The following is an 18,997-nucleotide window of genomic DNA, read 5'->3' on the forward strand; positions in this document are numbered from 1 at the left end:
ATGTAACCAGCTGAGCTGAAATGATAACCGCCATCCTGACTCGCTTTCGCCGATCGCCACCGGCGGTGAGATGGATCAGCAGATCATCGGCTCATTAGAACGTAAACACTTCCGCACTTCTTAAAAGTTCCCTAGTCCGCGATGTTCTCTTTGTGAGATTCTTTTACATTAATATGAGTTCGACTAGCCTGTCTGTGGTCCTGCAGCGTCTAGAAATGGCGGTAAGTGTAAAGTGTGCTTTACATTCTGCTTCGCTGCTCAGAGGGTGGCAGCTCGGATCTGGGACTTGTCCCCTTATGTCGTCATAAGGGGAAAGGTTCCCTCGCTTTTCTCATGCTTTGTCCGCCCAGAGAATTTCCCACCCCTCCACTAAAACATTACCTCCACCGACCATCATGGCTTGAAGACGTGCGAGGCATTGCAGTTGTTTGGTGATGTAAAAATTATGTTTGGTGATATAAAAGCACAAATGTCATGTGAGACTATGAAGAACCAGTGGGATCATTTTATTTTTCCTGAAGGAACACTGTTTGCGAATGGTGTTGATGGCGTCATTTCCACGAATGCACCCTCAACTTCTACAGGCCTCCTTGTCCCGCCTCTCTCCTCCTCATTAGCATTTAAAGCTACAGACACCCAAATAAAAAGTCCTTGATCAACGTTTTGTTGGAGGACAACCAGGCCCAACATATTTGGAGCCCTAGGCAAGAGTATAGGTGGCGCCCCAAAACGCAACCAGAACATTTTATTAGGATTTTTTTTTTTTTTATATATATATATATTTGACCTATGCTTTTTTGTTTTTAGCTGCCTATTATTAGGCAATAAAGGATGCTGAGCTAATGAGCTAATGACATGAGCTAATGAGGCATTTTAATTTTGAAGCAATTCCAAAATGTGAAGATTTGACTAAATTTATAAAAATAAAAAAGCCTGGAGGCCAGGAAATATTCAGTTAGGGTGTGTTCAAACACGCCACGTCAAAAGGGAAGAACAATACCCCGGCCACTAGTGAAATGCCACAGGCCTTTCCCACAGTCCAGCTGTGGCTGGCACCAACACAGCAAAACAAACGGCGCAGAGCCGGAGCGCCGTGATGGATCTGTGTTTAGATTCGCTCTCGCACGCTTCCTGCTGCAAAATATGAAATTCATTTGAAGGTCTTTCTGTCGACAGGCGCATTTGGGTTGGTTGTTTTTCATATTTTTCTTCTGAATGGGAGGGATTTGACATGATTAAGGGCCATGAACGAAAGATAGCACATTTTCATATTTCATTTTAATCTATATTTCAGCCATGTTTTCCTTCAGCATCTCAAGCTGGCTGGACATGGCGAGGAACGAGGACGCATGCGCATGACGTCTCGAAACAGGGGTTTATTAGAACAACACATGACAGAGGAAACATCATCATACAATGACCCAACAGCAAACAGAGACAAACAGGGCGGCTTTATACAATTATACACAGGTGAGGACAATCGGGAAACTTGCCGATACAGGACGAACATGAAACTCTGGTCCAAATCCCAGACCCGGGGTCGTCCCTTCTGGACCAGATGGTGACACACAGGGACATGCAGCTTTTATGCCAATTTTATGTAGATTTGCAAAATGTCATTTGCAGTAAATTAAGATTGCTGGTATGGTGTAACATCCGTGTGTCATGAGGTATTTGAGTCAAGAATTTTCTGCCGTTGTGGAATGGTCTCCTACGGAAGGTCCAATCCGCTCCCAAGGACAAAAAAGGCATACAGGCTAGGTCAGCTGGTGACACAAACTTGCTGAATGGACTGTTTGCATCCAGTGACCACCAGTAATGCACATTTTCCTCATGGGACGTTGTAAAGTTCGTGAACGTACATGCTTGCATACACAAAAGAAGGAATAAATTTTTTTTATGTGAACAGTTAATACACCGTTAGCGAGCTTACACTCCGGGGTCGTGAACTCTGTTTACACGCCATCTCGTAAGTGTTTACCGAGGTGGCGTTTCCCATCAAGCTCTCCACCATTTTCCCAGCGTAAACAGAGGAAGCGGCGAGCGGACGCCAGGTCGGATTTACAGGCCTGCTCTGCACCGTGCCACACAAGAGCCCAGAGCCGAACAGAAGAACCTTAATAAAGTTCTACAAGGCCCGCTGCGACCCTGCGATGCTCCGCGCTCTGGGACGCCGAGCAGATGCCTGGAAAAACAAAGGTTCTGCCAGAAGACATTCGTAAAATATTAATAAGGGGGAGCCGAGACGTGCCATGTGGTTAAAACGTGTTTGTAATTTTTTTTTTTTTTTAATTGGGTCTCAGAGGTTCCCCCCCCTCAGAGGTTTAATGAATGGTTACACAGGAGCACCTCAACCCACACACATCCCCCCTTTTTTTTTTCTTGTGCCACCTTTCATCACTCTGCCTCTGATCTCCAGATGTTTTCTGCGAGTGGTAGCGCTACACGAGGCTTCGCTCTGATTAACGTTACTTCCCCGCCTGTAACCGCTCATAAGCTGCGGCCGGGAAGGAGATTCCAACCCCCCATCACAATGTCCCGGGAAATGCACAATTTTCTGATTAGCCGAGGAATACCAGATCCGACGGGGGAAGCCAGAGTGAGAAAAACACAAAGGAAACGGCCATTGATTTTAGGGGGAAGTCCAGATCGTCTAAAGTATTTCTAATTGATTGATAGGCCTGACTGATTCTCACTCAGTCGTCTTAATCAGGGTCTGACTGATTGATTATCCTGCGTTAGCCATCTGGGCGGGACCACGGTGGAGGGGGGCATGAAGAAAAAGCTGGCCAGAGGTTAGATCCAAAGAGAGGACAGACGAGATGAGACAAATCAATGAGCTGTAAAACAAAAAAGGGTCAGAAGCCGCTCAGGAAGCGCCGGCGTTCCGAAGGGGCGAAAAATATTAAAGCGCAATGGCAGAGACTTAATTAATTAAGAGGTCAAAAAGCAGATTGGGGCGACAGCGGTTTGGGTAAAACCAGGATGGCGTATTACCGCAGCATCATAATCGTACATATAAAAAATTGACAGCGTTACATTACTAGATGCATATCGGCGCTGATCATGCATCGATTTATGGCTTGGGAGTGCAGAGCTGCTTTTAATACACTATTAAAATTGTACAAATGTAAGTTTTCGGGAAAGCAGCTCTGCACTCCCAAGCCATAAATCGATGCATGATCAGCGCCAATATGCATCTAGTAATGTAACGCTGTCAATTTTTTATATTTTTTTTCAGCTGAAAAATATTCTCAGTTGATCTGCTCTGATAGGTTCAAATTCTTCTTTTAATTTACAAATCTACAGGTCTAGCATATGGTTATCTTTCCCCACTAGAGACGTATTATGTATTTTGCTCGAAATTCCTTTCTTTTCGTCTTATTTTTGACAATATATCTATTGTCAGTTCGTTTATTTTGATCATTTAATACATTTTAACCAGGATAACAGTGACAGGTGGCTGAACATAGATCTTTAGACTCCCGAGGTTTTCTGATTTCAGTGCCGATGTGGTGTGTCTAGGGCCCTATGATTTCCGCAATGCGGAAAACACAGACGGAATTGCGGAATCCAAAAAAAAAAAAAAAAAAAAAAAAAAAAAAAAAAAGGAATCCGCTGTAAAACACGGAATTGTGTATAATTGGCCTTTCTGGCCGCTCAAGCCCACTACACGTGTTTCCAGTCGAGGTGGGACTTTCGCACACCAATACAGTGTAAACGTGCGGTCGGCGATGGTGAAGAGGCTGGCAGTGCCGAATCTGTACCACTTGCCCGATCGTTTCCACGCAATATTTTGCCTTGGCTCGCTGGAAAATTACCGAATTCAACTCTTAGTGCTAAGTTTAGACCAGACAGATTTGTATGAATTGGAAGAAAAACTCTTTTGTAAGAACAAATGTGACTTACAGTCAATAACTCATATCAGAAACAAATCAGCTGATTCAAAACGTGATTTCATAATCACGGCTCCAGTTCATTATGACCATTTTTTTTTGCATTCCAGGTGTTTAAACTCCCCAATGTTTAAAGTTTCTTTATGCTGATTTGAGATGTGAAGCACTTTTATTTTACAAGTTGAAGAATATGTAATATTGTGAAATAGGTCTTTGCATATTATTTACATGTAAATGGTTTACAAAAGCCAAATGTAAATGCCCAAGCCCTTTGTTGAACAGTGATTAAATGGGATTTGTCATATTGCAGGTTATTTTTCCTCAACCACTCCATAATCACAAAGTTTTTATAATGGAAAACATGGAATTCAGAAGAATTTAAAGGGAATTTCACTTGGCCCTATGTGTTCTCTCAGGTGTTTTTGCGAATCTTGCAGGGCTGCACGCTGCATCCGCTTGTCGTTCATTAAAATTTTTAAAGGCTTCTTTAGAAATATCTGGCTCCCATATATAAGTCCACGGTAAAAAAGGGTTTATTTGGCCACCCAACGGGGCATCTGGCAGCCACGGCAAAACTAACAGCATTTACTCTCACCATACACACCTCAGCACAGCTGTGCTCAGACCCCAGGATCCAATTAAAGTGTGTCAGCGATTGTCTGGGAATCGCTATAAGGGCTCCGCATTGGGACGTTTCATTAGGGCTCGATCCCGAATCAGACAATTCCACCTCTTGTGTTTCTCCCGGTTATTTTTTTTTTTTTTACTGACATCACATAAAAGCTGTTAAAAGAATGATATGAGGAGTCCATGTCTACTAGTGTCACTGCGGCATGCTTAGTGGGCTCCAGAAAAACTTGTTCCACACCACCCCATAACCCCCGACCCCGACTGTCTACATACCATCCTGCTGAACACTTTTCCATCAACACTTTTCCATCAAAACGAGACCAGCTTTTCATTTGTTTGGTGCAAGAATTTACAGTTTCTTGGTCTGCTTTATAAAAAAAATGCTTTCAAACTTACTCAAACCGTACACTAACTCACACCAGATCCAAATGAACCACAAATCTACAAACACACACACACACACGAGATGACCTATAAAACTGTAAATCGCCAATAAAACACACACACACACACACACACACACACACACACACGGATGGTTACTGGATGCAGTCTCGTGTTGCAGGGTTGTGGTCAGTGCTGGCGGCCATTCCCTCATTGTCTTTGTCCAGCTCTGATAGGTCACTAACAAGAAACTGACTCGCCGTTCGAAAAGAGAACACAGCAGGACCACGGGGGCCCAGAACGAAGGGAAAGAGAAGCCTCCATCAGTTCTCTTTTTCACTTTCTTTCGTTCTTCCATTCACCTCTTCGGCCCAGTCTGGCCGCTGCCATGCTACGTGTGTTCAATAGAATCACCATTTGGCTCCACTTATGCTAACAGCTGAGCCACCGGCTCCTGCCAAAGCAATCTTATTCTCAACACTCACCCTCGCTCTCCCCGTCTCCCGTGGCAACCGTGGAAAATGGAACAGGACGCTGCCAACGTCCCCTGCGTTCGTGGGGAGCAATGTAACGCCCGTCTCGCGAGCTTGGGACGGAGCGAAGGACATTTTCGCGCCGCAGACCGCTGCTCTGGGAGAGGCAATTAGCCTGCCGGCACAGCGGCGTCCCTTGAGAGGAAATCTGCCAAAAGGCGCTAGACGTCCTGTCCTGGTCGCTTCTCGCTCTGCCCACTTCTACCCCCCACTAGAACTCAGAACAGGTGCATTACCGCCCCCATGGCAGTGTCCCACCATCAGGCAGTTCACTTGCAGCCTCCAGCAAGCATCTGTGTCAAAGGTCACCGTAACCTTGACCTTTGACCACACAATCACGTTCATAACAACGGTTTGTGGTTCGTGAAAGTTAATACCTCTGAGACACTGTCTATAATCTGCAAATCAAAGGCCATGTGAAATGGCTTTGGTATCCGTCTAACGAGCCAAGTTCTCTTAGTCTCCGCCACCATTTAGCCCCAAATTACAGTCTTCGAGGGCGTGGTGCCGCCCAGTCTGCACTCGGCTGACACCGAATTCTAAACAAGCCTGTGTCTCGTGTCCCGCGATGCAAGCCGACGCTGTGTTCAGAATCAGAACTTCTTTCTGGTTCATTTATAACAGAGGTCTAATTGTGTGTGATGCCACGAAGGTTATTAATGACTTTATGACAATAGGTCTGCCGCTGGGTTGTTTTCAGAATCCTGAATCAAATCAAATGCAGATCACAGTCAATTAAAAGAAAATATTCACATTGATATTTTAACTGTAGCAGGGATGCCTCATATTTTGGGCTAAATTGGTTATTTCCACACACTCTGTGTTAAATTATTCACAAATTCTTACCCATATGCGCTAAAGTAATTTCTGGATATATAGTTTGAAGTACATTCTGAATTGATTCAGGGTAGGTTCAGTCCACAATTTCACTTCACAGAAAAATCCAATCTAGAGATGCAGTAAAATAAAACACAAGGAAAGAGAAATGGAAAAAGGCAGCGGGAGTTGGGGTTAAGACAGGTCGTTTCGCTTCCAGCTTTTGAATGGAGACATCAGACCGATGTTTTTAATTCAGTGTCTGAATGAAGAGGAAGGCAGAGAGAGTATAAATTGAACTGGCCCAAGGTCACATCTTCAACATGATGAAAATACTCACAGGCCTGGACCAGACAGTGTGTCTTCAGTCTAAGGTGGCAGAAGTAAGAGTAAGAAGTAGTAACCCTAGGGTGACGTCACATGAGTGACGCAAAGTTCAAGAATCAACAAGGATTTACCCCCTAGGACTAATTATTGGACTCATGGGAACACTGTCTTGGTACCTCTGTTACTACAGTTATCATTTTGCCAAACCAAGCCCCCACCCACAGGAGTTCAATAATGGAACATGCTGATGAATCCACAAAGATCCAGGAATCAGCACTGCAACGGAGGGTCAAGAGTGCCAAAATGAATTAGATAAGTACATCCTAGCCTTCCTGCTTCCGTCTGCTGCTCTTTTTAGAGGTTACCACAGCAAATCAGCTGGTCCAGCTGTCCGCACAGTCCTGCCCACTCACTTTGATGGGTCAGACTGACAGTCATTCATGATGTGCCGAATGTTCCCAAATTAAAAATGTTAATTATTTAAGAAATGTTATTATTTAATTACTGGTAAGTGCAGCAATTTAATTTTGGTACCCGTAGCCCTCAATACCCCACAGACACTTATGTGGTGTAATTACATGAAACACTTGAGTACTAGGCACTAACACAAAGTAATATGTGAGCAATTTTCTTTTCAGAAAAAAATACTGATCAAATATTATTTTACCTAAATTGTTTATTACAGAATTGCCTTATTTTTATGAAAGAATGACATGATGTGTGTAGAGAAAGAGACTCTGTTATCCCCTGTTGTTCTCTGAGAAGCATATAATCTTGTTCTCCAACTGTAGTGTAAGGATGGACATCACGGGAGCCTGCTTTTGTGTTGCATAACAGCTGTCTGCAGGGGGAGGTGTGACATTCCTGTGTCGACGGTTGTGGGTGAGGATTCGGCACCTCTGTTTTACATGCCTTTTGTCTGACGGCAACATGTGAAGTATCAGCCGTCAGGACCGCCCACCCTCTTTGTCTTCCCCAAATGGGAGGCACCGGGGACGTGACATCAGAAACAACAGGTTCTGATTGGTCAGTGACAACTTCCTGTAGGCCAGTGACAACTTCCTGTAGGCCAGTGACAACTTCCTGTAGGCCAGGGGTATAAAGGTCTGCTCACATGTGGAAAAAGGACTCTGAGCTTTCTTGCTCAGGGGGTTTTCCATCGGAAGCGGAAGGCTTCTGAGTCTTTCTCTCCCCCTCTTTTTCTCTTCTCCCTCTTTACTCTTTCTTCTCATTTTTATTTTCTCTGTAACCTTGGTACCTTTTTACATTCAATATTCACATGTAACTACAATAATTATTTACCGGTGTTAATAAATTAGAAACTGTTCATTTTTAACCTCTATTGTGCCATGCCTCTTTCTGCCAGGTAACATCAAATTGGAGTGGTTGAATACAGTGCTTTGTGTGGAGGGAGAAAGAGTTTTTCTACACACTCTATTCTCTTCTCCCACACCACATGGTCTTTTTTACAGTAGACTTTTGCTAGTAGGAGATCAGTCATTAGTTGACAGATTTGGGACGGACCCAGTTCTTCTAGAGCATTCTTGCAACTTTTATTCATTCAATTTTTATTCATTATTATGTATATGTTTAGATAGTCCCTTCATCAAATAGTTCACAGTTACTGTTGGGAAGACTGAAAATCTTTAATTAGTTTTCAGAACTCTCTTGGTTTTTATTCCTTATATTGGAAAAAATAGAACATTAATTATTTAGCCCATTCTTGCATTGTAAGCATAGTTCAGTTGTTAAGTCTGTGGATTTGTTATTTTGAGCTTGCTTAGATAATTAAAAATTATTATGTTATTATTATTTCTTCACAGCAGTAACATTATTATTAATTTCCATTGTATTTTGTTTGTCATATGTTGGAATTATTTTCATTTCTGATGCACAGTGGTTTTCTTAACCACACACCATTTATTATTATTATTAACAGCTAATATAACAACAAACCCCACAGCCACAGAGGTGTCTCCTTCCAGCCTTTACAGCGACCATAAACCACAGCCGGGAGCACACCGCCCACCCAGTTCTACCCACAAATGACTCCTGTTCAGATAAAGGAGGTCAAGATGCTACACCTCCCAAACCTGTGCATAAAACAAGTGCTGTTGGCGAGTCACAAACATCTCTGGCCGCGGATCAGTGGTGAGGTCCAAAGTGATCTACTAGAGCAGGCGTCTTTTATGCCTCCCTGAAGGCACGGCATCTCTCAGTATTACACCACCCTGATACGATTCCACTTCATTCCAGAAGATATAAAAAGTAGAGTTCTAAGAAAGAAAAAATAAAAGAGCAGTACACTCCTATCTGGTCAGATTACACTGAGTCGGAGTGAAGTGTTCTGAAGGTTACTCATTTCATTCCATTGATCTGCACCTCCTTTCTCCGGTAATTCCTCAGGGCAATTCAGTACGGAAACGGCAAGAGAAATCAATGTCATTTTGTGAGTGAGATTAGCTAAATGAATTGAGCCCTACTTTTGAGTGTGTGTGTTTTTTATGTGGATTTAGGGGAGTGGCTATAGCACCTTAAACTCAACTGTAACTTAATGCCTTAATGTGATCATTCACACACATCAGACTTTTTTACACCCCGGCCTGCTGCTGAACCAGAACGGAGGCCCACCGCCCATAGCAGGCGTAGCAGACTGAGCGTGGGGTGGCCTGCCGTGGCTGGGTTTGGGTTCAGTGAGTGGAAAGCAGCTTAATGAATCTCCACTGGAATCATAAAGCAGCTGCTCTCATTGTTATGACATTCTAAAGTGTTTCATATAAAATACCTCCTAAAAAAAGAAATGAAACTTCTACATCCTAGGATAACTAAGATTACTGGGAAATTCATAAAATATGCATGGTACAGAAGATCCATATAGGAAATCGCACCTTGGTAATATGATACATTAAATACATGTATTAGATATAAAGCGCCAGACTGTCCTATAATGAAACGGCTAGCAATTGTCACAGTGTCCATATTTGGTAGGACAAGTCCTTCTAGTGGGGAAGGTGGCAGTGGGGGCCTAGTGGTTATGGAAGCGGCCCCATAATCAGAAGGTTGCCGGTTCGAATCCCGATCCGCCGAGATGCCACTGAGCAAAGCACCGTCCCCACACACTGCTCCCCAAGCGCCTGTCATGGCTGCCCACTGCTCACCAAGGGTGATGGTTAAATGCAGAGGACACATTTCATTGTTTCGCAATGACAATCACTTCCAGTGGCAGGTCTTTTAGCCTTTTTCCAAGCATTTGGAGAACACAGGTATGCATCATCATTTAAAAGATTCCACCCTTGTACACACACACAACTTGATTCTCTAAAACAAAGGACATGGTATTTGGTGGGATCTCAAACCAAAATGACCCCTTGTCCCATGTCAATCATTCCAACTAATTTAGCTACTGATACCTATTGGACTATAGACTGAAGTTCATACATATCAACAGTTTGAACATGGCTAATAATGATTATCCAATTGGATTCACAACGGTTCAGTCTCCAAGAAACTGAAGACATCATTCCGCACAAAACATTTTCCCTTTCTGGATCCTTCAGACACACATGAGTTCCACAATGTGTCCTGTTTCACTCTGGGGGAGCGACCCTGTGATTACTGAATGGAAGTTTAAGGAAAGGTACAGAAAACCCTCCAGAGATTCCAGGGTCCCACTCCATTTGTTTCCTAGGCGTGCTGTTGTGGCTTTAAGGTAAAGTCGGTGACAACTTAATCCTGCATGTCACGCATGAAGATAAGGAGGACGAATGTGAGCTTCACCCGCCGTCCCGTTCGGCAAATTGCAGGAAATCGCGAGGCCAGCAGGAATTTCGATTATCCTGTCATCTCCGCTACAGACTAATCACAGCCCTGACGCCACGCTGAAAAGGCCCCGTCCCGCAACACACTCGCACAATATCGCAGAGCCCTGGTGTCTGCTGCAGCGTCCCCGGGGAGCTGTTCGTCATGGGTGTTCAAAGCCTCGAAGGCTGTCATCACTCAGATCCATCCACAACATGACAAAGAGCCCGGAATAATCCCAGTCTTTGTTCATCAGAACAGCGGGGAAAAAAAAAAAAAAAGTTCGACTTTCTGATCCTCTCGTCGTAAAGAGGAGACGAAAGTCCGGAGTCACTGAAAGACGATACGGACGTAGTTTTGATTACAAAGGGTCCCGCGACTGCATTACTTTATAATCTCCCGCTACTGGGGCGGGACTTGAGTTTCACCCCTCATTCGTTTCTTTTTTTTTTAAAGGACGCCTTGTGTTCGGAAGAACAAAGTGGGCCCTCAAAATGCTCTGCGAAACTGTGCGGAAGCTGAACTTGCGCCGTCGCAGTTCTTGCACAACCTTGAGCTCCCCGCTGAGGCCGCCAGGTCGGTTCCGCTGGCGAGATAAAGGGCTCCCTAAGCCATCTTTGTTGTTTTATGAAAACTACACGAGCCTTTTCCAACATAAGACGCCTTCAGCCCATGCGTCATCGTAATAAAGGCAGCAAAAACGGCAAAGGGTCACAGACTATAGAACCGGGTCAGTGTTTCCTTAACCGGTTCACCGATACAGCCGCCGCAGTTGGGCAGATATCGAATAACAAAATTTAGATGTTAGATATTATTTTGATTTCAACACATCTGGTTAGCAAACTTGCTCCCAATGAGATGAAACCCAATGTCCCTGTATTATGAACAAATTGGTATTCGAATATTAATTGGCATTTTAAAAAATGTATTCATTTGCAACAGCATTGATATTCCATGTGCACACCTTGCAGTTTAGCATTGTGCACAGTTCAGCATTATGACATTCGGTAAAATTGTTCCTGATGGATTCTGAGAACCTAAAAAAGCAGGAATTCCATGATGTCTTGTACCACCCAAGGTTCCATGTTATGCGAGTCTACTTTTGGTAAAAGAGGACTTACATGAACCGGCAAACAGCTCGTGTCCCACGGGCCTTGCTTCAAAAAACATTGGAGAACACCAGAGCTGAAATCTTTCCACAAGACTGCAGTTTCCCTGGGACTCTTGCGATTCGAGGAGGCTCTAACTGTATGGCTGACACATGTGGTGGGACATGTACACCGTCTGATGGGTGCCAGTGGTTGCATCACCACGGATGTGTCCGGGTGGCCGTGCATGGTTGTGAGAACGCGGTTGTGCCCTGGCAGGAGGGCGGGTGGTGGCCAGTCGACTTAAATGGGATGAGGGGAAGATTCCTCAAAACAAACCACCCTATCCTGGCTGTGCCTGGGGGGCCTGGGCTAGCATGCACAATGAGGATTTGAGAAGAAATGCAAGGAGGACTGGAGACAATTGCACAACTTCCACAAACTTTGGGATTCCCAGGTATTTGGATCTATATACCCATGTTGGGTCTTTGTTTCTCTTGGCAAAACACCTCGATTCACATTCAAACCCTGTCCTATAGTAAAGTCTTTCCCTCTTTTCTGGCAAAGTGCTTCCTGTTACTTTGTTTGATGCTCAACTCTAAAGACCCTCAGAGGACTCTGCGACCTTGATTTAATTGCAGACGTCTTGCAGACGCGGCTCCCGGCCCCTGAAAGCATCCTGAACATCCACCCGGGGTCTTTAACCCCTAAATCTCTCCTCTTCGGGCCCCGGTCCAGACCCGTGTGAGGCATGCGCTGCCTGTGGAGCCCGAGCGAGCGGCACAGGATCTGCAAGTGATCAAGACATCAAGTGATGCCGGCCCCCCCCCAACAAACTGTTGTTTTATATCTCCCACCGGCGTCCACGGTGAGAACGCACACACGCTGGTGGGAAACGGCCGTAAACTTGCGGTAGAAAGTTACGGCACGTCTGGGGTCAGCAGTGAGATGCGAGACGGGCCCTGTTTCGTACGGACACGGTCACGGCAACACATCATCATCACCGTCGTGCCGTTTCCACCTCTAACGGCACAACGCGGCGTTTCATCAAGGCCGGCGACCTCCTTTCCAAAACACACATCATTCCAGTGACGTGCGCCGGTGGGCTTTGAAAAGCCATCGTCTCCAGTTACCACCTCACTTGCTCTACGTTCTCTCTCTCTCTCTCTCTCTCAGTGTAATGCGCCAACCGCCAGCAAATCCCAACCGCTCGTTAGACGAGTGCAAATGAGGCCCAACGATGTAGGGTAGCAATGAAGCGAAGGGAAGCAAGGACACGGAGTTCACCCTCTTATTTAAATATATATAAATGCATCCGAGAGGCAGGCTTCGGCTCACAACTCGTCTATAATGCACCGCGTGGGCAAAAACAGAACGCCAGTCAGTAACGGGCTTCGTGCTTTCTGTTTCATTGGCCTAGAGATCTACTATCCTACCGGCTTATCAATGAACCTCTGAGTCTGGCTGAAGGAGCATCGAACTGAATTTTTGCAGGATGACAGACCTCGAGCACTCCGAACAAAATCCGAATTATGCCATAGGTAACACGGCACGGGATATGGTTCAATCGTGGCTCCAACAAGCCCATAATGCACGCCCATCTGAACTGTTTCTGGTGACGTTGTTAAGTGATATACGTTTCGGCGTTCAGTAATTGCGCTTATGGGGATACAAGTGTTTCATTAAATACCAACTAGTCAGCAATAAATCAATTTCGACGAGCATCCGCTGGCAGCAGCAGGGCTGCAGATGTATCTCCACCATAACCGGCGCAGGCTGGAGGCAATGAGCTCACATTTGGGTGATCCAGACGAAACCACAGTTATTTCCTCCTAAACAACCGAACAACAAAACTTTTTCTCACGGTATAGAATCCCTTCGCATTGTTTCGTTGCGCCCATAGCGTTTGGAGATGATTTAGCCATTTGAAAGTCAGGGTTCGTGTCAGTGTGGTAGCGGCCTGATAACCCAGGTTAGCCTGATAATAAATTCCCGCTCCCCAGATTACCAAAGTTCACCGTTATTGACACCACTCGGCCTTCTAGCACTTGTCCCTGACTCGGCATGGCAGATTTGTACCAGACTTCTGGCACTTACGTGACATATGGGGTAAACGTGCCTGCGGGGCTGTTGATATAGGACCCCGTTGTTGAGTCGTTATTCCACAAAGAGTGATGAGGGCAGCTCCAAGCCCCGCACAGGAAAGTGGATGAATACACTTCCTGTCAGCCTGTCTTTTCTCTGGGCGACCCCAAACATCCATCACAGTCGGCACCCCCGGAACGCACGCATCTCCAGACGCGATGAGCGACGTAGCATGTGCGCGCCAACTGATAGGCCCGACAGATACAAGCGAGGAAGCAATTAGCATTTGTCATTTTGGGTAAATACGTTTCCACGCGGCCCCTTTCATGGGGATGAAGAAAAACGCCAGTGCAGGAAACGAAGGAGTCGTAACCTCAGCCCTCCACACCCCCGACCTGAGGAACACATGCTCTTATCTCCGGCGATTGAATCAGGGCCTTGTTTCCCCTGTCGAGATAGGAGTTGTGTGTTTTCGTTCCAAGTCCCCGTGGACCCATAATGCATTTCTGGGTCATGCGTTTAGAGGTCGCGCCGTGATCGTGGTTACAGATGTTCCGCTGGCACGTGAACAGAGCGCGCTCGCGACACCTCCGTGCCTTGTTCAGAATGCGCCCTGCGGGCCGGACTGACGGGTTCAATCGCAATCAAAACAGAGCCGCCGGACGGCCGTATCACACACCCCTCCCCAGCCCCACCCCGTTCGAAAGAGCGATGTCGATATCAACATGGCGCGGCGCCGCAGCCGGGTCGCCCCCGCGCCCATTAATCTGTCTGAAGCGCCGATCATGTGCGGTGATGAATCAGTGTGCGGGTCACGGTCGATATTTTGCCATTTAGAAACACTGATGCGTTGGGGGGGTGAGGGATTTCGCACGAGGTTAAACGTCCGAGGTCCCTCTTATTGCAATGACATTTTTATTTTCATCTCCAACTGAAAGTCCAGGCATTTGCAGCAACAATACCGTAATATAATAAAAACATTTTAAGATACAGGGTGGGCCATTTATATGGATACACCTTAATAAAATGGAATAGTTGGTGACATTGAACACATTTTATAAGTGGTCAGAAACTTGTAACTCATGAAAGAATAAAGTGACATTAAAACCAGCACATCATTGTTTTTCGTGTGAAATTACCAATAAATATGATGTGTCACATGACCCTCTTCCTATTGAAAAAACAAAAGTTGGATCCAATGGCCGACTTCAAAATGGCCACTATGGTCACTACCCATCTTGAAAAGTTTTCCCCCTCACATATACTAATGTGCCACAAACAGGACGTTAATATCACCAACCATTCCCATTTTATTAAGGGTATCCATATAAATGGCCCACCCTGTACACGGGCAAGCACTCATATAAATGAGGTCTGGCATGTAAATACTTTATGATCATCCCTGCTCTTAATTCAGATTAAAGGAAGAAACGTTTCATGATTTGCGCAAGAAGGGTCGTGCAGTCGGATGAATCCAAGGAAGTCGTCTTCCTTAATCACACCAACAGGACCTGGGGGGTGTTAGTCTCGGCTGTGCGAGACCTGAAACCATCCATTACGGAGACCCGCTTTCCTCCCTGCAACCTTGGTGAAGTGCAAATAAACAGTGGAAGCAGGCTCGGGCACAGACATATTTAAATATCACATGGTCTGACGAAGGAGAAGCCCTAACGTGAGACACGCAAATCTGATCAAGCAGAAACTGAAAAAAAAAATCGGAGATTTCACGCCAGAATTTGTTTTATTGATATTACCGTTGGCTGCAGGAGGCTCGGACGTTACCAGGGAAAACACTTGACGTGATTGGGAAAACAGAGATCCTCGGCAGCCTCTCCGCGTCTGGACAGATGGCCATAGCGCGGACCCACCAGATGCGCAGGAGGGGAGAGGAACGCGTAAACTGACGGGCGTGCCTCCTGCCATCGGAAACGGACAACCCCACTGCCCCGCTGTCAGCTCCACACACGCGGCGCCATGGAGCACCAGCTACTTGACCTTTTCAGGCCAGGGGACGGAGTGATAAATGGCCCGGGGCATCCGGGGTCAGGGATGTGATTGGTATTCCAATGTCCCTGGCGTGGGTGAAAGGGAGGGACAACGTCGGAGCCTCCTGGGTTTCAATTAAAGAGGACCGAGAGGGACAGGTACAAAGGCCATGATCTGTCTAGATGCCCCCAGTGTGGCCGAGCGAACCCTCAACGATTCTTCTCCAGGTTCCTATGGCGTGAGCTACGGTGAACAAAGGGCCCAAAACACACAGTGGGGCTTTAAAAATACCTCCATTCATCATTTGTCCAATATACTAGCTCCTCTTTATCAAACTTTACAACCAACAACATTTATTTCTTATATAGCCCATAATCACAGTATGTCACAATGGGCTTTGAAAGACCCTACAGTTGACACCCCCACACAAAAAACTCTAGGAGAGAGAAAAAAAGAAAGTAAGAAACGTAAGGAAGGAGTGATACAGAGAGGGACGCCCTTCCAGGGAAGAGTGAGCCTGCAATTGGTGTCAGTGCAGGGTTGGTGATGGTTTGTCCAAGAAGAGAAAAGGTCCTACAGAGGTGGAGAAGTCCAGTGTCATGGTGTACATTACGTGTCCATTGTGATGCTACTGGTTCATTTGAAAATGCCATTTGCTAAAGCAACCATTGCTTTATCAAAACCAATTTCATTTTACAAAGAATATTCCAATCTTACCATTCAATTTAAATTAAATCAAATTCAAATTTAATTTGTCACGAACACAGTCATAAACAGTATGATATGCAGTGAAATGCTTGTGCGACTGCTATAGATCTCAATATTGCAAATATTGCAAACATAACCAAATATTACAATTGTATGTTTTTAAACATAAAATATGTGTAACAGGTAGGGTGAAGGTGTGCAAATGTGTAAAGTAAAGTGAAAGTAAAGTCCAGAAGTGATTGAAAGTGCTGGAGTGTATAAAGAGTAGATTTTTTTTATTTTTTTTTGCATCTTTGCTTTCAGTATTAATCAGTCTTATCCAACTGGTCAAAATATGCAATAAAACACACAGGTTAATGCAGTGACTTCGTGTAAGAAAGCCCTGATTATGCCCTGATCGCTTGTCGTCACGCATCATTATTATATCATTATTTTGGGATTCCTGGTAGCTTTTAAAGGGAGAAAAAAACAGCCGGAACATAAAATGCACGTCAGGACTCCCCACGTCGTCAGCATGAAGACGTAGAAATAAGAGGGCAACGGGTTGGTCAAACTTCATCTTTCCGAATTAAAAAAAAAAGTTATGGGCTGCAGCAGATACACATGACTGCAGAAAACATTATTTGTAGATTTATTTTACGTTCGGGGTGACGGCCATATAAATTACTGTGATGGTTTCTCTGAAGCGCGGAGTTTTTTTGCCGTGCGCTGATTGGTCCGTTCCACATAAGCGCTGAATTTAAGCCGTGCGCCGATTGGCCGGTCTTCGATGACCACGCTATAGTTGACCGGCATTAATGCGTAACAGTTGGACGAGCAGAAAAACACTTCGGTCGGAGCACAAGGACGCCCCGGGACAAGTTCACTTTTTAAAAATGTTTTTTAATTAAAAAAAAATAATAATAGGATCTCCGCCTGGCGGAGATTACACGTTTCCCCGCGTGAAGTGGGCGGGACGCCGCGTGTGATTTATTCACTTTAGATTTATTTAAAAAAAATAATAATAATGATAATAATAATTAAAACGGCTTCTGAGCCGCCACATTCACACTCGCCGCTCCGGGCAGCACGGCGGTCGACTCGGCCTCTCGCATCCCGCAACAAAGTGAGGCGGCGCGGCAGAACGCGGTGACCCGGCGGCCGGACCTACCTGTCATCGTAGCAGAAATCCGCGTCCAGGGTGTTCAGGTACAGAACCAAAGCCGCGGCGCCGCACGCCAACTCCGTGATCATCTCTCAGCGGGGAATACGCAACAATGTGTACAATAATACTTCTTTTTGCGATTGTTATTCTGATAAATGTGCGGGCTTCAGCCGCCGAGTCGGTTCGGCTCGCCCCTCGTGTCTCCTTATTGTTTCGGGTTCCGGAGCGTCCTTCGCGCGGAAACGTGAGCCAGAACGCCGGCGAGCCCGAGCATCTCCCCTTTTAGCCCATGCCGAGGCGGGAAGCTCAGCCCGGCCGCCAGACTCGTCTCCGAGGAGCGCACTAGCACGCAAGCCCGCTGCATCCTTGGCTGTGGGACGAGTGGGACGGCGCGGGGGGGCGGGGTCGTGGTGCGCATGCGCGCGGTGCCACTGGGACGCTGAGAGAGGGAGAGAGAGAGAGAGAGAGCGGTCCCCAGGGGTGCTGAAATTCGGGGGCGACGGTGTGCGCGCCCGTTTATTAACTCGTCATCTCATTTTAAAAAATAAATATATATTTGTTTTTAATATAAATGAGCTAAAAAGCAATTATACGTTGTTCCTGCGGGGATTTCTTTGGCCCCCCCTGGGGATGCTCAAGGCAATGGCCACTGTTTCCCATTATACACCAGTGGCACGTGCATGCAGGTTGACGGCTCGGCCAGTGGCCAATCAGCACCCAGCTAGAGCTCACAGGCTTCAACGCAGTTTCCCTCGCCGGAGAGACGGATGGCGCAGAGCAGGATCCCGCCGAGGGATGTGATTCATGTATGTACATGGGGAAGGGGGGGGGGGGGCGTGGAAATGTGCTCCGAAACCCCACTGGGAAGCGGCTGGGCCACAGCTTGTCTGCCTGTTGGCAGCGGCACTGTTTACACCCGGGCCCCGGGACAGGAGCGAAGCAGATGGCACCAGGCCGGAGGGAGGACGTGGGGGCCATCTTAACCCCAAATATCGATCTCGATCCCGACCCTTAACCAGCCCTTGACCTTGATACAGTAGCCTAATCAGCGCTCTTGATTCAGTGCTTAAGACCAGTTTATGCTCAATGCTGAAGGTTGCACTCTCTGTTTTCTCCAGTTTCCTGCACTTTAGTAAGAGGGAAACTTAGCAAATCATCTAGAAATTATCTATGCAAAATAGACAATAGTTTAAGAGAGCCACAAAGAAGAAATGGTGAATCTTTTGAAGATCTGTTAAATCCACCCACGTTGATGTACGAGGTGCAATTAATATATTATTACAACCTACTTTGCCTTCACCATGTTTGTGGAAAATAACGCTCACTTACTCACTTTTCATAACACGCTTAGTCCTGTTACTCAGGGTTGTGACTGCCAGAGCTCATCATCAGAGCTCTTTTTTTTTTAATGTAAAGTGAGCATATCGCCTTTACAGGTTGCCAGGGTTACATTTGGTAGAGACAAACTGAGGAATAAAGTGATTCATTTATCAACCAGGACCCTAATATGGAATCCAGCAGTCAGGTGTGTGTGTGTGTGTGTGTGTGTGTGTGCACGTGTGTACTCTGCCTTGGACCGTCTGAGGAGTCACAGAGTTTCCT

At 45.9% G+C, this 18,997-nt stretch overlaps 1 protein-coding gene across 1 annotated transcript in view; it reads right to left on the minus strand.

Moving 5' to 3' along the window:
* Positions 1 to 17,771, minus strand: part of LOC114764256 (protein O-mannosyl-transferase TMTC2-like) — a 51,947-nt gene extending 34,176 nt beyond the window's left edge. The window contains exon 1 of the mRNA XM_028953732.1: positions 17,402 to 17,771. Within this exon, the coding sequence (XP_028809565.1) occupies positions 17,402 to 17,484 (83 nt within the window). The 5' untranslated portion in view covers positions 17,485 to 17,771. The remainder of the gene's footprint in view (positions 1 to 17,401) is intronic.
* Positions 17,772 to 18,997: the final 1,226 nt, after the last annotated feature.

This window comes from Denticeps clupeoides, chromosome 15 (genome assembly GCF_900700375.1).
Source record: "Denticeps clupeoides chromosome 15, fDenClu1.1, whole genome shotgun sequence".
Taxonomy (NCBI): Eukaryota; Metazoa; Chordata; class Actinopteri; order Clupeiformes; family Denticipitidae; genus Denticeps; species Denticeps clupeoides.